Source organism: Macrotis lagotis, chromosome 7 (genome assembly GCF_037893015.1).
Source record: "Macrotis lagotis isolate mMagLag1 chromosome 7, bilby.v1.9.chrom.fasta, whole genome shotgun sequence".
NCBI classification, from domain to species: Eukaryota; Metazoa; Chordata; class Mammalia; order Peramelemorphia; family Peramelidae; genus Macrotis; species Macrotis lagotis.
This window is the reverse complement of record NC_133664.1, coordinates 197,556,050-197,573,405: the sequence shown is the minus strand read 5'-3', so window position 1 is coordinate 197,573,405 and position 17,356 is coordinate 197,556,050. Positions and strand designations below refer to the sequence as shown.

Below are 17,356 nucleotides of genomic sequence, written 5' to 3'. Positions count from 1 at the left end.
AAAATATCTGCTAGTCCCACCAGGTGGCTCTCTTTTTTGAGCCACCACACCTAGTAAGCCAAATCAAATGGCTCTTTGCTAAGAAACAGTTTAACCTCCCAAAAGGTTGCAACATTCACACTTGGTACATCCCCTGGGAATACCTAGACTATTTCCCATTTCCATCATGGCAGAACAATATTTCTTTCACTGATGCTTATCCTCCAGGATAGTAATTTATTTAGTAAATGATATGGAATACTATCCAAAAATGTAAAATCTGTAAAATGTATTGTTTTGGAATAGTTCTTAACTTTTGTGTGTGTCATGAATTCCTATGTTAAAGAACATGTACCTCTTCTCAGAATCATGTTTTAAAATGTAGAAAATATGTAGAATTTACAAAGGAAATTAATTAGTAACTAATGAAATAGAGATATCAGTTTTTTTATGGACCAAATATTGTGGATCTATTTTAGATTTTCCTCTCTTTGGCAATAATTCCACCCCACCCCCCCATGCACACATTCATAGGTCATAAGAGTCAAACGGAACTTCTTAGAGGAACAAATATCTTAGTTCTAAAAAATAGATCAACTGAAGTTTAATGTTTTATTTTTCTCCCTTTAAACTCCTCCAGGTTATTAGTGAAGAAATTCACATCTCTGAGGATGGGATCAGAGTGACTATAGGGAGTGAGGATGCCTAACATGAACATAGTGTGGACTGGACAATACAAGTCATTTCAGTACTCATCCCACCAGCACATTAATGAATTGAGAATGATGGGAAGAAATCACTCTTATTTGGGCTTAGTTGGTTCTTAATGGATTCTGAGCTTCATAATGAAACTCACCTCCAGCCAGCTTCCATAATACTGACCAAAACTATGAGAAGGATTTTCGTAAGGGGAAGAAGCAAGTGTGATGGGTGAGGGAGCTGGTAAGGGTAGTGGACATCATTGTTGGGGAGCAAATCCATAGTTACTGTAATGGTGTCTCTTGTGAAGTTTTCTGAATGGTATGTCTTTCTATGTAGGATGCCAATAAGCAACCAGGAGTCAGAGATCCCAATGCTACCTACCACTGGGACAGACAGACATCATCCAGACAGGTAGGAGGGATTGCTTTCTGGAAGTCCTGCAGATGTCCTGGGGCTCATTGTTTAAGCCAGTAGGAGAGTCTAACCTAAAACGGGTGTGAAGGGAAACCAGCTAAACAATGAGCCCCATTAGGACAGACAAAAGCTTCTGGCACAGGAAACTACTAAGACTTTGGATACTGACTTTTGGGAATGAGAATAGACTCCCTGGGAAGAACTAGGTGAATGGGGGGAAAAGAAACAGGTGCCGTTTTTAGGCAATATTCCCTTTAACCAGAGGTTGCTCTAATGGGATATAGATCAGAAACTGGAAACAAATCTTAGGAACTATGATCTGGCAGTCATAATTTTCTCTAGGAGAGTAGTTACTAACTTGGATAGTTCCTTTGTCAAACTCAATGTATTCCTTAATTCTTACTCCTTTCTAGAACCCAAATCTCAATGCTTCCATTTCTTTCTACAACCAATCCAATTCTCCAACCAATTAATGATCCACAAGTCCCCTCTCCTCTCCCCCCACCCCCCCATGCACTACTCTTTCATCTTGTCCATTCTATTAAGCAGTCAGTTCCCTTATTTAGATTATAGTTGCTTGGTTGTTTCAGCCACATTCAATTCTTCAGGACCCTGATTGGTTGCCACAGTCAATCTCATTAAATCTCTGGTGAATTTGTACCAGTGCATTTGCCCATTAGGCTGAAGAATTGGTCCTATGAAATCCAGTCTCTTCCTTACGCAGATAAAGGATTGTGAAAATAAGTACTTAGAACTAATGAAATGATGCTGTGCCCCAGGCTCCTCCAACAGGCCATCCACTTCTTTTAGAAAAGCAGGATAAAAGGAAAACAAAAATAAACTTAGCTTGGACCAGAAAAAAAAAAGAGGCAGATATTCTAAACACCACACCTCCCTAGGACTCTGTCTCTTCCTTAGTAAAACAAGAGGTTAGAACAATAGATGGCTTCTATAGGATCTTACATATATTTATTATTCCCTGTGCCTAGGATTATTTATAAGAATAAGAATAGCTTAAAAAGAAATACTTTAGGGGTGGCTAGGTGGATAAAACACCGGCCTTGGAATCAGGAGTACCTGGGTTCAAATCCAGTCTCAGACACTTAATAATTACCTAGCTGTGTGGCCTTGGGCAAGCCACTTAACCCCGTCTGCCTTGCAAAAAAAAAAAAAAATACTTTGTGAATATAGTGTTCACATCTGAGGATAGCGAAGTTTTCCCCCTACAGATGGTATGGGTATTGTAACATTCACAAAGTCCTGAGTTCAAAAAAGGCAACAGGAAAGGAAGCAACTGCCCCAGTCTATAGAAGGTACAATTTGTTTCTTGTGACAGGAAATATTTTTCAAATATTTCTGCTTGATGTAAAAAAAAATGAGGAAGAAATTTGAACTTATTCTAATGTCAGAGTACTTTGAGACTCAGTATGGAGGAAGAAGCATGAATACTAAAGAATTGATTTGCTCCCCACATTCAGACCTACAAATCTCAGAGAGTCTAACCTGAGTTCATCTCATTCCCCTTTCCACTTCTTTTCCATGGTATCATCTAAATATTAAGCAATTACTTAAGCATAAAGTCATATTTGGAAATTTGAATAGAAGGGGGAAGTCTTTGGTGATAACTTGGCTGCCACTTCACAGTCAGAGACCTGGATTCTATAAAAGAATGGTTTGGTAGTAGGAAAAACAGGCATCAAGTCTCTCCATTTGTTAGATACTTTTTGGGAGTTACGAAGAATATTGCAGTTAAATGGTAGAATTATGGGGCAACTCCTCAATGCCCTTGTCCTTGCTAACCTAAACTTCCTTTTTTTTATTGATATTTTATTTTTCCACTTACATGCTATGAAAGTTTTTCAACATTCATCCACATGCATATGCATATTTTAAAAAATATTTATTTATTTTCATTTTGTACAAATAATGTTCTTTTATACATTAATAAAATATTCTTGTTTTAGAGTAAACAAAGTCCCCCCTCCCCCCCAAAAAATATAGACTCACTTGAGCGATAAAGGGGAGAGAAAAAATAAAAATAAAAAATAACAGTAGTAATTGTAGGTATGGCCAGGTGGCACAGAGCACCAGCCCTGGAAGCGGGAGCACTTTCGCCCAGATCTAGCCCCATACACCCAACAATCACCCAGCTGTGTGACTTGCAAGCCACCCCAATCCCACTGTCCTGGAAACACCAAAAAAAGAAAAAAAGACCCAAAATAAAATAAAATAGTAATAATAGTAGGGGTGACCCGGTGGCAGACAGTGCACTGGCCCTTTAGCCAGGAGCACCCAAGTCCAAATCCAGCCTCAGACACCCAATGATCACCCTGCTATACGGCCCCAGGCAGGCCCCCAATAATAATAATAATAATAGTAATAATAATAAGATGTGTTTCAGTCTGTGTTCCAACACCACCAACTCTGTCGCGGGTGGACTGCATTCTTTTTAAGTCCATCACAAAAGTTTTTTCTATATTTTTCCACCATTGCCATTGCTGATCGCAACTCCCTCCTTTCTTATTCCTCCACTACCATGTACTATATTTTCTCTCTCCTTTCACTCTGACTCTGCTGTAGGGTAGTAGAGTGGCAAAGCAGACAGATCTCTGGCCCTGGGGCCAAGAGGCCCCGAGCCCCCACACCACCCCTTAGGCCCAGCATCCGCCTGGCCCTATGGTCCCGGACAGGCCATCCAATCCCAGACCCTTGCAAGAAGTGAAAAAGAAAATGTGTTATATCTGACCACTCTCCCCCCATGGTCCATCCTCTCCTCCATCACTCACATCCCCCGCTTCCCCCCTGTCCCCCACTTCTTACTCCAGATGCCTATACCCCGTTAAGTATAATATGCTGTTTCCTCTCCTAGCCACCTCTGATGAAAGCGAAGATTCCCTCATTCCCACTTGCTTTCCCCACTTCCATATCATTGCAATAGCTCATTGTAATAAAAAAAATCTTATATGAAATGTCTTGGCCTATTCCCCATATCCTTTTTCTTTCTCCCATTACATTTCCCTTTTATCTAGTGACTCCATTTTTACACCATATTTTATCTTCAAATTCAGCTTTCTCCTGTGCTTCATCTATAAAAGGTCCTTCTACCTTCTCTATTAATTGAGAAGGTTCATATGAGTATTATCAGTGTCATTTTTTCTATACAGGAATACATGCAGTTCATCAAGTCCCTCATATTTTCGCCTTCTCCAATCTCTATGCTTCACCTGAGTCCTGTTATTTGAAGATCAAACCTTCTGTTCAGCTCTGGCCATTCCAAACAGGAACATTTGAAATTCGCTTGGTTCATTGAAAGTCCATCTTTTTGGGGCAGCTAGGTGGTGCAGTGGATAAAGCACTGGCCCTAGAGTCAGGAGTACCTGTATTCAAATCCAGTCTCAAATACTTAGTAATTACCTAGCTGTGTGGCCTTGCTGCAGTGGCTGCTGCTGCTGCTCCTAGGCTTCTGAAGGAGGTGGCTCCCCACCCAGCTGGGTGATTTGGTATATGGGGCTGTATATGGGCTCGGGTGCTCCTGGCTCCAGGGCTGGTGCTCCATCCACTGCGCCACCTGGCCATACCTACAATTATTACTATTATTTTTTATTTTAATTTTAATTTTTTCCTCTTCCCTTTACTTTATCGCTCAAGCTAGTCTATATTTTGGGGGGGGTTATTTTGTTTACTCTTACACAAGAATATTTTATTAATGTATAAAAAATTTGTACAAAATGAGAATAAATAAATAAATATTAAATAAAAAACAAAAAAGAAAGAAAAATGATTGGGAGATTGAAAATTATGTAACCCATAGTTAGGCAATTTACTGATGAGCAAGATGTTGAAAAGTTATATGATCTAGTTTTATCAACATAAGCTATTTTACTTTAATGATGTCAAAGCCTGGAGTTAATGATTGATTGCTCTATAGAGGTAATGAGGGAAAAACATCTGAAGTTATGACACTCTAGGTTTCCTGAAATGTTTAAACAATGTGACGGACCTTATTCTAGACCTGTAGGTCCAATCATAAATACAATTAAAAATATTTTTAATCAAAAGAATGAATTATATGCCCAATTAATGGTATTAATAGAACAGCCACAAGCCCTTAACATTTTTACATATAGTAAGTATAGTTATCATGTGGTCAGATATATAGAAACAGCTTTTATTAAACATGGCGGCACTGATGAAAAATTATATCATCTTTAAAGAGTTACAAGAAGTTATAAGAGATAGATATAATCCTTTTTGAATATATACATTCCCACACTGAACTGCCTGAGGCTATATATGAAGGCAATCATAGGGCTGATCAATTAACCCTTCTACTTCTTATAAGCTTAGTAGAAGAGCAAGCTAGGCAGTGTGACAAAAAATTTCACCAGAATGCCTCTTTATTAAGGAAAGAATTTAAAATTACCAGAGAGCAAGCAAGGAATATAGTAATATCCTGTCAACTATGTATTTCATATTTACCTACCCCTCCAAATTCTAAGAATCCTGGATGCCAAGTTCCTAATAAATTGTGGCAGATGAATGTGACTCATTATACATCTTTTGGAAAAATGAAATTCATTCATATTACTGTAGATACATTTGGTTCATGTGCAATGGCAACAACACAAAGTTTAGAGGCCACACAAGGTGTGATTAATCATTTATTCCATTGTTTTGCTATTGCAGGGATACCAAAATCCATAAAAACAGATAATGGCCCTGGATAGACTTTTATGGCATTTAAACAATTCTGCCAATATTACAATATAAAACACATTACATGTATTCCCTATAATCCCACTGGTCTAGATTTAGTAGAAAGAAAACAAAGATTTTAAGAGATTGCTGGAAGTGCAAAAGAAGGGGGAATATAAAGGAACAAAAGGGAAACAAGGAAGGAGAGTAAATCTCGCCTTATTTAGCATGAATTTTTTAACATTGAATGATAAAATGATAAAAATTTAACACCTGCAGAAAGATTTTTTTGAGGATATGTAACATGAAAAGAAGGGCATGATTACATGGAAGGATCCTAAGACATCAATAATGAAAATGTTTGTATCCATTATTAACCTGGGGTCGAGGGTATGCCTCTGTTTTGTCCACAGATGGAGAAACTGTCTGGGTACCAGAAAGAAACATCAGACCATGCAGACCAGATGAATCAAGTAATACAGAAAATGAATAATTTACACTTAAGAAATCAAAAAGGAAAAGATGAGAGGAGAATACATCATGGACTTATGGGACAATTTATGACTCATGAACAATTTGGGAACTGTAAAAGGAATTGAATATTGTACCTAAATTCAAAACCCTCCATGGGTCACTGCTCTACCACAGGGAAAGAGTATGGCTGAGAATTGTTTTAATTGGGGAAGATGCAGATTATTTGGCATAACAAAGTTCCAACTGGAGATATCAAAGAAGAGAGGCTGAGAAGAAAATTTAGGCATAATTTTTTTGGTTTAAATACTGTAACACCTAAATGTTTTGTAAACCATGTATTGTTGAACCATATGTTAAATTAAATAAAACTAGTCATTCAACTCATCCAAATATTTATAACAGTGGAGCATTTAGGACTTTAGAAATATCAGGAATTCCATTTGTAGAAAGTATTGAAGGAAGAAAGATAATTCATACAGAATTTCCTTGTTTAAATTTAGATGCTTGGGATTTCAAAAATGAATGTTTTTCACCCTGGGTTGCCTGTCATACTCCAAATAGAAGAATTTATGATCATTCTATTTTGTTACAGGTGGGGAATTCTCCTGATAGAGTTGTTCCATGGGGTATTGCAGGCTATATTAAACCAATTATATACCCAGAAATAGGGTTAGCTAATTCAGACATATGGAAGGCTATAGATGAGATAAAGTATATACAATGGAACAAGATGTTGGACAAAATATCTTATGAAGAAAAGAAATTGTCTGTGACTGCATGCACATGATGAGATATTGCCTTCATGATAGGATCTTTCAAAGATGTCAATGTTATCAGAGAAAAAAGGTGGATATAATGTTAACTGTTACAATTGCACTATTGGAGCATGTATAAATAAGGAAGCAGAGGATGATGATGTTATTTTCAAGATAAGAAAATCAAAATTTGCTATAATACCCACCAAGGTAGAAGGCTGGTATATGTCTCCTGCTGATGAGTTCTTAGAAAAAAACATTAGAGAATTAGGCAGAAGAGATGTGTTAGTTGCATTGTGTATTGTAGCAGCCATTATAGCAGCTATGTAGGTGGCTATTTCTGTACAAGTAGGGAAAAAAGAAAAAATTGGAAGCTAAATATATTCTAGAATTATCAGAAGATGCTCAGGAGAGAATTAATGAAGATGGTTATCACTTGATTAATACATTACAAACCTCTGTAATGAACAATGGCAATGTGGTTATAGATTTTCTTCTATTTGTGTTACTCCTTTAAAATACAACACTTCAGGGGCGGGTAGGTGGCATAGTGGATAAAGCATCGGCCTTGGAGTCAGGAGTACCTGGGTTCAAATCCGGTCTCAAGACACTTAATAATTACCTAGCTGTGTGGCCTTGGGCAAGCCACTTAACCCCGTTTACCTTGCAAAAACCTAATATATATATATATATATATATAAAATACACACACATATATGTATATATATATACATATATATATACATATATATAATACTTCACTTATTCTATGGGATAATATAAAGGGTATTTGAATAGAATATGGTATAATGATTCTGTAACTATGAATATGAATCAATTGCATAAAACTATTAATGATATTGCATTGGCACCTAGAAAGGAAATGGACTCAGGTATTGATAATTTGTTTAACTTTGTTAATAGGTTTCATCCTTTTCGTTTAATGAACCTGTTAGTGAGCATGCTTCCTGGTAGCTTTGCATTATTATTGATATTGTGTATTATACCCATTTGTATTAAATGCCTTTTGTCACTGGGACAAAACATAGATGTCCTGACACACTGCCTAAAGCTTCACCATGCCTAAGAAGGGGAAATCTGTAGAGGGTCAGCCCCAGAGAGTGATATTCACATATCCTTGGTGATCTTCTTTATCACAGGTATGTATGGATTATTGCTCATTGTATGGATCCTTTGGCTCACCAGTGAACCCAGACCTAGGATAATCTGTGGCTCCAGGATGGTTGTAAAAGGTTTCTTTGATAGAGAAGCATGCATATTTCTAAGAAAGTTTACCCAGGAAATTTTAAAACTGGGTCTCTTTCCTGAGATAAGTTTTTGCTATAGAAAGTCTGTTTCCAAAGATAAAGTTGGTAGATTTGCACTTCACAACCTTTTGTGTTTGGATATGTTTGTCTACCTGATCTGACTCTTGGAAATTCATGTCCAGACCCACACCAGAGCTAATGCAGCAATAAATACTCTTTAGGGAAATCGGTTCATAAGTTTCTTTGTTTTGACTTTTCTTGGTTTAGTTATCAAGACCATATTGCTATCATAGAAAGAATATGACAGAACTCCTTCCTCCCCTATTTTTTCAAATAATTTATATAGAATTGGAATGAATTGTCCTTTAAATGTTTGGAAGTATTCACTTGTAAATCCAAATGGCCTTGAAGATTTTTTTGGGGGGGGGGCTAGGCAATGAGATTAAGTGACTTGCCCAAGGTCACATAGCTAGATTAATTATTAAGGGTCTGAGGCCAGATTTGAACTCAGGTCCTCCTGACTCCAGGGCTGGTGGTCTATCCACTGTGGCACCTAGCTGTCCCTTGAAGGTGTTTTAGGGAGTTCACTGTCGACTTGTTCAATTTCTTTTTCTGAAAATGGGATTAAATTAATTTTTGTCTTCTATTAATTTGGACGATTTATAGTTTTGTAAATATCCATTTCTCTTATGTTGTTAGATTTGTTGGCATGCAGTTGGGCAAAATAACTCCAAATTATTGCTTTAATTTCTTCTTTATTGGTGGATTTTCCCTTTTCACTTTTGATATTGGTAATTTGCTTTTCTCCTATTTTTAATCAAATTAACCAAAGTTTTATCTATTGTATTTTTTAAATAAAGTCATCTCAGCTTTATTTTTTAAAAAATTTTTAAGCAGAAAAGTTAAGATTCTTGAAAATGGATTGAGGATGTTAATCAGCTTTAGAATGAATAAGAAAACCTAATGTATACCTCTACCCTAATTTAGATTTAAAGGTATAGAAAAATACTTTAGAAAGAACCAACATTTTAAGTGACCTTCTGTTTGATGAAGTTAAGTGTTAATTGAACTGTCATTTAAACTTTGGATCCTTATTGAATTTTGACTGGGAAATGTTCTTTGATCTGATCAGTTGTATTGATTTTTTTCTCTTTCTTTTCTTATCTTTTGAAAAATACTATTTTTAAAATATAGAATGTCTCTCTAGGAGGGCAAGGAATTTTGGGGGTAAATATGATCATGTAAAAAATAGAAGACATCAATAAAAAATTGTTTTAAAGATAATTTGTAATTAGATAAGGTCAAAAGGGATCCATGATTTAGAAATAAAGGATTGATAGTATAAGCAAATTAGGAGAGCAAGAAATAGTTTACCTGTCATATTTATGTAGAAGGGTAGAATACATGACCAAAGAAGTGAGAGAGCATTGTGAAATGCAAAATGGATAATTTTGATTACATTAAATTAAGATTTTTGCAGAAACAAAAACAAACAAAAGCAACCATGATTAGAAGAAAACGAAGTTGGGAAACAATGTTTTTGATAAAGACTGACTCATTTCTAAAATATATAGAGAATTAAGTCAAATTTATATGAATACAAGTCATTTTCCAATTGATAAATGGTCAAAGGATGTAAATAGTTTTTCAGATGTAGAAATAAATGCTAATAGTCATATGAATAGGTTAGAGAAATATAAATTAAAACAATTCTGTGGTGCCACCTCACACACAATTTGTGAGACTGAATATGACAGAAAAGCAAATGATAAATGTTGGAGAAGATGTGGGAAAATTAGGGTGCTCTGTTGGTAGAATTGTGAACTGATTCAACCTTTCTGGAGAGCAAATAAAGGGCAATAAAACTGCATACCTTTGATCCAGTAATACTATAGTTCTGTATCACAAAGAGATCATTAAAAAAGGGTAAAAAAAACCCCATTCGTGGGGCAGCTAGGTGGTGTAGTGCATAAAGCACTGGCCTTGGAGTCAGGAGTACCTGGGTTTAAATCCGGTCTCGGACACTTAATAATTACATAGCTGTGTGGCCTTGGGCAAGCCACTTAACTCCATTTGCCTTGCAAAAAAACCTAAAAAAAAAACCCATTCATGCAAAAATATTTATAGCAACTCTTTTTATGGTGGTAAAGAACTCTCAGAATCAAAGGGATGATTATTGATTGGAGAATGGAGGAAAAAAATTGTGGTATATGAATGTGATTAAACACAATACCTTTATATGAAATCATGATGGAGGGGAATTCATAATAACCTGGAAAGACTTGCATGAACTGATGCAGAATGAAGTGAACAGAACCAGAAGAATATTATACATGCTAATAACAATACTGTGTGATCATCAACTATGGTGGACTTACACATTTCAGCAGTATAATAAAAGACAATTTTAAAAGACTTGTTATAGAAAAAAACCATTGATAGAAAAGGAAATGTGGAGCTTAAATGTAGACCAAAGCTTACTATCTTACATTTTTAAAAGTAGGTATTGTGTTTTTTTCCCCCTCTAATTCTTTTTCTGTTTGACTTTAATTTTTCTCTCACAACATAATTAATGTTGATCTATATTTAGCATGGTTATACATGTATAGCTTATATTAGATTGCTTTCTGACAGAGGGAGGGAGAAAAATGTACAGCTCAAAACTTGCAAAAAATGATTGTTGAAAGCTACCATTGATTGTACTTTGGAAAAATAGTTTTTAAAAAAGTGGAAATTGAAGAAATGCCCATCAACTGGGGTATATGGATGTAATGGAGTATTATTGTTCTATAAGAAATGATGAACAGGTAGATTTCAGAAAAACCTGGAATGACTTAATATGAACTGTTGCTTAGTGAAGTGAGAAGAACTAGAACACTGTACACAATAATAACAACACTCTACAATGATCAACTATGTGCAAAACACTGATCCAAGCCAGTTTTGTTTTCTTTTATTTTTTAGGTTTTTGCAAGGCAATGGGGTTAAGTGGCTTGCCCAAGGCCACACAGCTAAGTTCTTATTAAGTGTCTGAGGATGGGTTTGAACTCAGATACTTCTGACTCCAGGGACAGTGCTCTATCCACTGCGCCACCTAGCTGCCCCGATAGAACAGAAAACTCTTGATGTAAAATGCTATCCACATCCAGTGAAAGAGCTGCTGCACCCTAAATGCAGATTGAGTATCCTGATGAAGGAAAAATGATGGTGTGGTATAGTGTAGGGTTTGAGAAAAAATTCATAGAAAGACTGGGTTTTGACCCAGAAGTATTAGAGAAAGAAAACATCTCCATGCATTACTGAAGATATTAAAATAAGAAAGAAATTGAACAGTAATACAGTCTAGATTTCTTTTTTTTATTTTATTTTTTTAAGGCAATGGGGTCCAAGGTCACACAGCTAGGCAATTATTAAGTGTCTGAGGTCGGATCTGACTCCAGGGCTGGTGCTCTAACCAAGATGCCACCTAGCTTCCCACCCCACCCCCAAGATTTCTTAAGGACATTTTAGTAAAAGCTGAGAGAAAGGAAAGACAGTTGCAAAGGTATTGTAACTGGGCTGATTCCCTGAGGGAATAAGCAGCTAGAGAAATTTAACACAGTAATTAGAGACAGTTACTACAGTTGGCTGGTTAGCAGCAGCAACCATCAAGGGATATGCAGCATCAGAAGACTGTTGCAAGGTTGTTGCAACTAGATTAATATCAGCAGCGCCCAACAGGGTTGGCCAGGGTTTATATAGGGTACTCACTGGGAAAGGAGTAAGGGAGGAGTTAGGGTGGTACTAGGGAGTTACCAAGGAGTGGGCAACATACAGACTGGCTTATCTTGAGGGTTCCACTGTGTGTCTTCAAATAGTTTCTGTAGACAGTAGAAAGGAGCAGGGGCCTGTGGGGTGTATTTATTAATTCGGTTGGGAGTTGGTGGACTTCCAGTAGTTTGCTAGCTTTGAACAATGGGATGGAGTAGGAGTGGTAGCTCCAAGAGTTAATGTTTGTCCTTCATTTTTGAAGAGACCACGATATCAGAGAGAGATGATGCCATAACAAGCACTTGAATTAGATTTGAGTGAGGGGCTACTGTGCTAAATCACCAGCCTCACTTTCTCCTCCAGAGCTATCTGGGTCCAGTGGCCAGAGAAGAATCAGGAGGACTGGAGATGGTCCTGGATATGAAGCAACTAGGTTTAAGTGTCTTGCCCAAGGTCACACAGCTAATGTCTGAGGTCAAATTTAAAATCAGGTCTTCCTGACTTCAGGGCCTGTGCTCTACCCATTGCACCATCTAGCTACCCAGCTCAAAGATTTAATCTTTTCAGGCTTGGGCAGGGATTTATTTTGTTGGTTGGGGCTCATTTTGCCCTTGGGGGGCAGGGATTTATCTAATCTTTGCCAGGCCAGGGGCAAGGTACTTCACTGAAATTCATTGACTTGATCAGTATTATTTTCACTTTCTTTGTTTTTTTCTTTTTGTTCTCTTTCTTCATTCATATGCTAAATATATTTAATCTGATTAAATATATTTAACATGATTGCACATGTAAACCCTCTATCAGTTTACTTGTAATCTTGGGAGGGAGGGGAAGGAGGGAGAAAAATTTGGAACTCAAAATATTAAGAACTGAATGCTGAAAATTGTCTTTGCATATACTCAGAAAAAAATACTCTTTATACACAAAAAACTTTTGTTATACATCTGAGAGCATGAGGAAACTTTCAATTTGGACATTTCCCTAGGCAGAATATTTATATTTGAAAAATTTTCATGAATAAAATGTTTCTGACTAGCTTGTGTTCAAATGCAGACTCACAGTATTCTTTCCTTGAAAAATATAATTCAATAAACATATGCTGATTTCCTATTCACAAGATACTATGGATACAAAGAAAATCAAAACCATATATGCTCTCAAGGAACATATATTCTGTTGAGGGGAGGGGAGGTAAGATATCAGTTTGATATAACATGTACACAGCTGAGTATAAAATATTTTGTTTTTCACTGATCTTGTGATTTCATCTTATAGGAAGCTCTCAGAGAATAATTTTGTCAATATAGATTATCACTTTCTTCTTAACAAGAAATCCTATACAATTGTCTAAGGCACAGAAAGTTTAAGTGACTTGCCCTAGATCAAGAAAGGCCACATGAAGCCAAGATCAGCTTTTTAACCACTGTATCATGCTCTTGAAAAATAAATTACAGATTGAGATATACTTTTTTTTCTTGAGGTTTCTCTTTTTTTGGGGGGGGCCTCTGTTTACTTTCTCAACTTGAATATTACAGTAGTGTTTTGTGTGACTAAACCTCTATCAGGTAACTTGCTTTTTCTATGAGGGGGAATGGGGGTGGGAAAGAGGGAGAGAATTAGGAACTCAAAGATTAAAAAATGAATGTTAAAACTTTTTACATGAAAAGCAGAATAGGGGTGGCTAGGTGGCATAGTGGATAAAACACCAGCCCTGGAGTCAGGAGTACCTGGGTTCAAATCCAGTCTCAGACACTTAATAATTACCTAGCTGTGTGGCCTTGGGCAAGCTACTTAACCCCATTTGCCTTGCAAAAAAAAAAAAAAAAACCCTTAAAAAAAAAAGCAGAGTAGTAAGTATTTACAAAAAGAAAAATGATCTTTACACAAAAAAATATAAAATAATTTTAGGAGTAAGGCAGTATAAAGTAGGTGGAATGATCAGGAAAGTCTTATGAGCTATACTTTTAAGGAAACTAAAGATGCTTTGGGGTTGAAGTGACAAAGAATGCACTTTATACATGAGGGTCCTCTTATGCAAAAGCAGGATATGGAATGTTATGTATGGGGAATAGATGATGGGTTAGTTTGACAACAGAATGCATAAGCAGTATAATATGAAATAGGACAAAAGGAAGGAGAGTTCCATACTATGGCCAGCCTGAGAAGTTTATATTTTATCTATACTGAAAAGTTTGCATTTTATCCTAATGGCCATTACGATCCATTAAGGATTTGTTAATGGAGTGTGAGATGAATGAAAAACTAGACAGGTTCTGGGTAACTAACAATCAATTTTTAATTAGGCTAACTGATAATCAAATTGTGGATCAGTGGTTTCTCTTATAACCAAAGACAACTAATGAAGACACTGAATGCCTGAAATATTTTTAGTAAAGGGAATGCCTGGATAGAGCACTGGCCCTGGAGTCAGGAGTACCTGGGATCATTAAAAAAGGGTAAAAAAACCCCATTCGTGGGGCAGCTAGGTGGTGTAGTGCATAAAGCACTGGTCTTGGAGTCAGGAGTACCTGGGTTCAAATCCAGCCTCAGACACTTAATAATTACCTAGCTGTGTGGCCTTGGGCAAGCCACTTAACCCCATTTCCTTTGCAAAAAAACTTAAAAAAAAAAGAAAAAAGAAAAGGGAGTGCCTGATAGGTGAAAATCAACACTAATTGAACAATTAATCAAGGGTGTGGACATATTGATGAGTAAACTAAAAGTCTGCAACTCTTCCTGCACAAGTTTGATAAGGAGATTCAGTTACCTCCAGAAATCTGAAAGGAGGAATCTGATAATGATGTTTGTCCTTCATTCTTGAAAACCATGATATAAGGTAACACCATGACAAGCACATGAATTAGATTTGAATGAGGGGGCTGGTGTTAAGTCATCAGTCTCACTTTCTTCTCCAGAATCATTTGGATTTGGTGACCAGATAGGAATCAAGATGAGAGGAGATAGCCTTGGATGTGAGGCAACCAGGAAAAAGGATTTACTCATGGTCATACAGTGTCAAGTGTCTGAGGTCAAATTTGAACTCAGGTCCTCCTAACAACCAGGCTGGGAACCTAGAGCACCAGTAGTATAGTGATGGAACAAAGGAATCTATCTCTCCACAGACCACTGCAGTTGGTTTTCTTCTCCCAAGAGCTGGATTACAGTAAACTCCAAAGGAGGGTGTCCAAGGGCAATGGATTTAATGCTGGAATTCACCTAGATTAGCTTCTGTTTATAGTCTAGACAGAAGTTCTCCTCATTGGGTAGGATCTAGCCAAAGATCTCAGAGCATATTCTGGGAGAATGTTCCTTGGAGGATTTGGGCAATCTTAGCTGCCAATCTTGTCCTTCAGAAAGGGGTTTCAGAATCTTGTCCTTCAGAAACCTAAAGGGGCTCATCCTAAATAAGGAAATAAAAAGAAAATGTCTTAATCCATTGTTAATAATGGAAAACTAATTTCCCTCAAAGGAATTTTGATTAAGTAGTTATTTGGAGAGTAATTTGGAAATGGAAGAGACTAGAGTTAGGGAGACCAATTAGAAGGCTATTGGGGGGGGGGGGGGCTAGGTGGTGCAGTGGATAAAGCACCGGCCCTAGAGTCAGGAGTACCTGGGTTCAAATCCGGTCTCAGACCCTTAATAATTACCTAGCTGTGTGACCTTGGGCAAGCCACTTAACCCCGTTTGCCTTGCAAAAACCTAAAAAAAAATTATAAAAAAAAGAAGGCTATTGGACAAAAGGCAACATGGGAGTGACTCAGAATTTAGGCTATGTTGGTGGAAAGAATAGGATCAATGAGAAAAATGTTGTAGAAGCAAGATTTATATAGACTTAGCAAATAATTGGATAAGGGGTTTGAATGAGAAGGAAAAATCAAGGGGAATTCCATAATTATTAAACTGAGTTTGTTGAAAGGACAGTGGTACCATCAACAGAAATTGGGAAGTTTGGAGAATGAAAAGTTGAAGAAAAATGAAGAAAATGTTCAAAGTTTGGATAGGAGTTGGTAAAAAAGTATTATTGATCTTACATGTATAACAAAAACCCCAACTTTCTATGGATTAGAGAAGCTGATTGAATGACCATATTTCTATGTCATCCAACTAAGTTTTCCCCACTAATCTTGATTAACCAGAATGTGTAAAGGAATCAAGAAAAATGAAGGGCAATAATCTAGACCTTGAACTGTAGATCTGATTTTGGGAAGGTCAATTTGTTTTGTTTAAGGAGTAATCTGGTTGGCCTCGAAGGTTCCAGCTTTCTTTTGTAAATCAACCTTGCAAAAGAACAGGGATTAACGGGAAAATCTAAATGCAGGATAGAAGATTTGCCTACTTATTGCCGTTAGGTTTTTTTTGGTCAGGCAAATGGGGTTAAGTGGCTTGCCCAAGGCCACACAGCTAGGCAATTACTAAGGGTCTGAGATCGAATTTGAACCCGGTACTCCTAACTCCAGGGCCAGTGCTCTATCAACTAAGCCACCTAAGCTGCCCCTTATTTATTACCATTACCGGGAAGTGGTGGCTAAACTAGTTTAAACTAAGCCTGAGGCAAGACTTGAATTCAGAAAGATGAATCTTCCAGACTCTAGGACCAGTCCAATCCACTGTACCCATAACTGCCTGGCAAATATTTGACAAAAGGTTTATTTGCAACTAAAGGCAACAAGCAGCGTTGGGAAGTGAAAAAAGGAGAACAAAAAATAAATTACATTCCTATTTTTGTTGTTCAGTTGTATAGACTCTTCATGACACCATTTGGTGCTTTCTTAGCAAAGGCATTGGAGAAGTTTCCTATTTCCTTCTCCAATAGTTGTGGAAATTGAGACAAATAGGGATTTGAACTCAAGAAGATGGGTCTTTAAGGCTTCAGGTCTGGCATTCCATCCACCATGTCACCTATATTTACATACTTTATGACTAAACAAGAGAGTTGTGATTCAGAAATAATTATCACATGGGGTCTACAGACCTCAACTCACTCTGGCTCTCACTGTTGAACAATTGGCCAAGGTCTCCAGAAGCATTCCCTGCCATCTCTAGTCATCTGATCCATATCAGACCAAGACCCACCTGGTCATTGTTTGGATCTTGATGGACTGAGAGGCACTGTAAATTGCAATTGCTTCTGATTGGGCCAGAAACCTAAGTTGTACCTACCTTAATCACTGAATGGATCTTTACCTCAGTCAAATTGAGACTGGTTAAAGACAATGACTGAAGTCTCCAACCATCTCCAGTCATCCTGAGCCCTATCTGGTCAACTGGAACTGGATGACTTCTGAGGAGAAAGTAAGGTTGGTGACTTAATCTTCCCTC

At 37.1% G+C, this 17,356-nt stretch overlaps 2 protein-coding genes across 9 annotated transcripts in view; one reads left to right on the top strand and one right to left on the bottom strand.

Moving 5' to 3' along the window:
- Positions 1-17,356, top strand: part of FOXJ2 (forkhead box J2) — a 287,675-nt gene that overhangs the window by 185,187 nt on the left and 85,132 nt on the right. The window lies entirely within an intron of this gene.
- Positions 1-17,356, bottom strand: part of LOC141493272 (solute carrier family 2, facilitated glucose transporter member 3-like) — a 59,092-nt gene that overhangs the window by 18,369 nt on the left and 23,367 nt on the right. Inside the window, exon 7 of one of the 6 annotated variants that reach the window (XM_074194400.1) lies at positions 11,229-15,437. The exons of the other annotated variants lie outside the window; for them this stretch is intronic. Within the exon in view, the coding sequence (XP_074050501.1) occupies positions 15,436-15,437 (2 nt within the window). The 3' untranslated portion in view covers positions 11,229-15,435. Of the gene's footprint in view, positions 1-11,228; positions 15,438-17,356 lie in introns of those variants that run through there. 6 annotated transcript variants of the gene reach the window in all.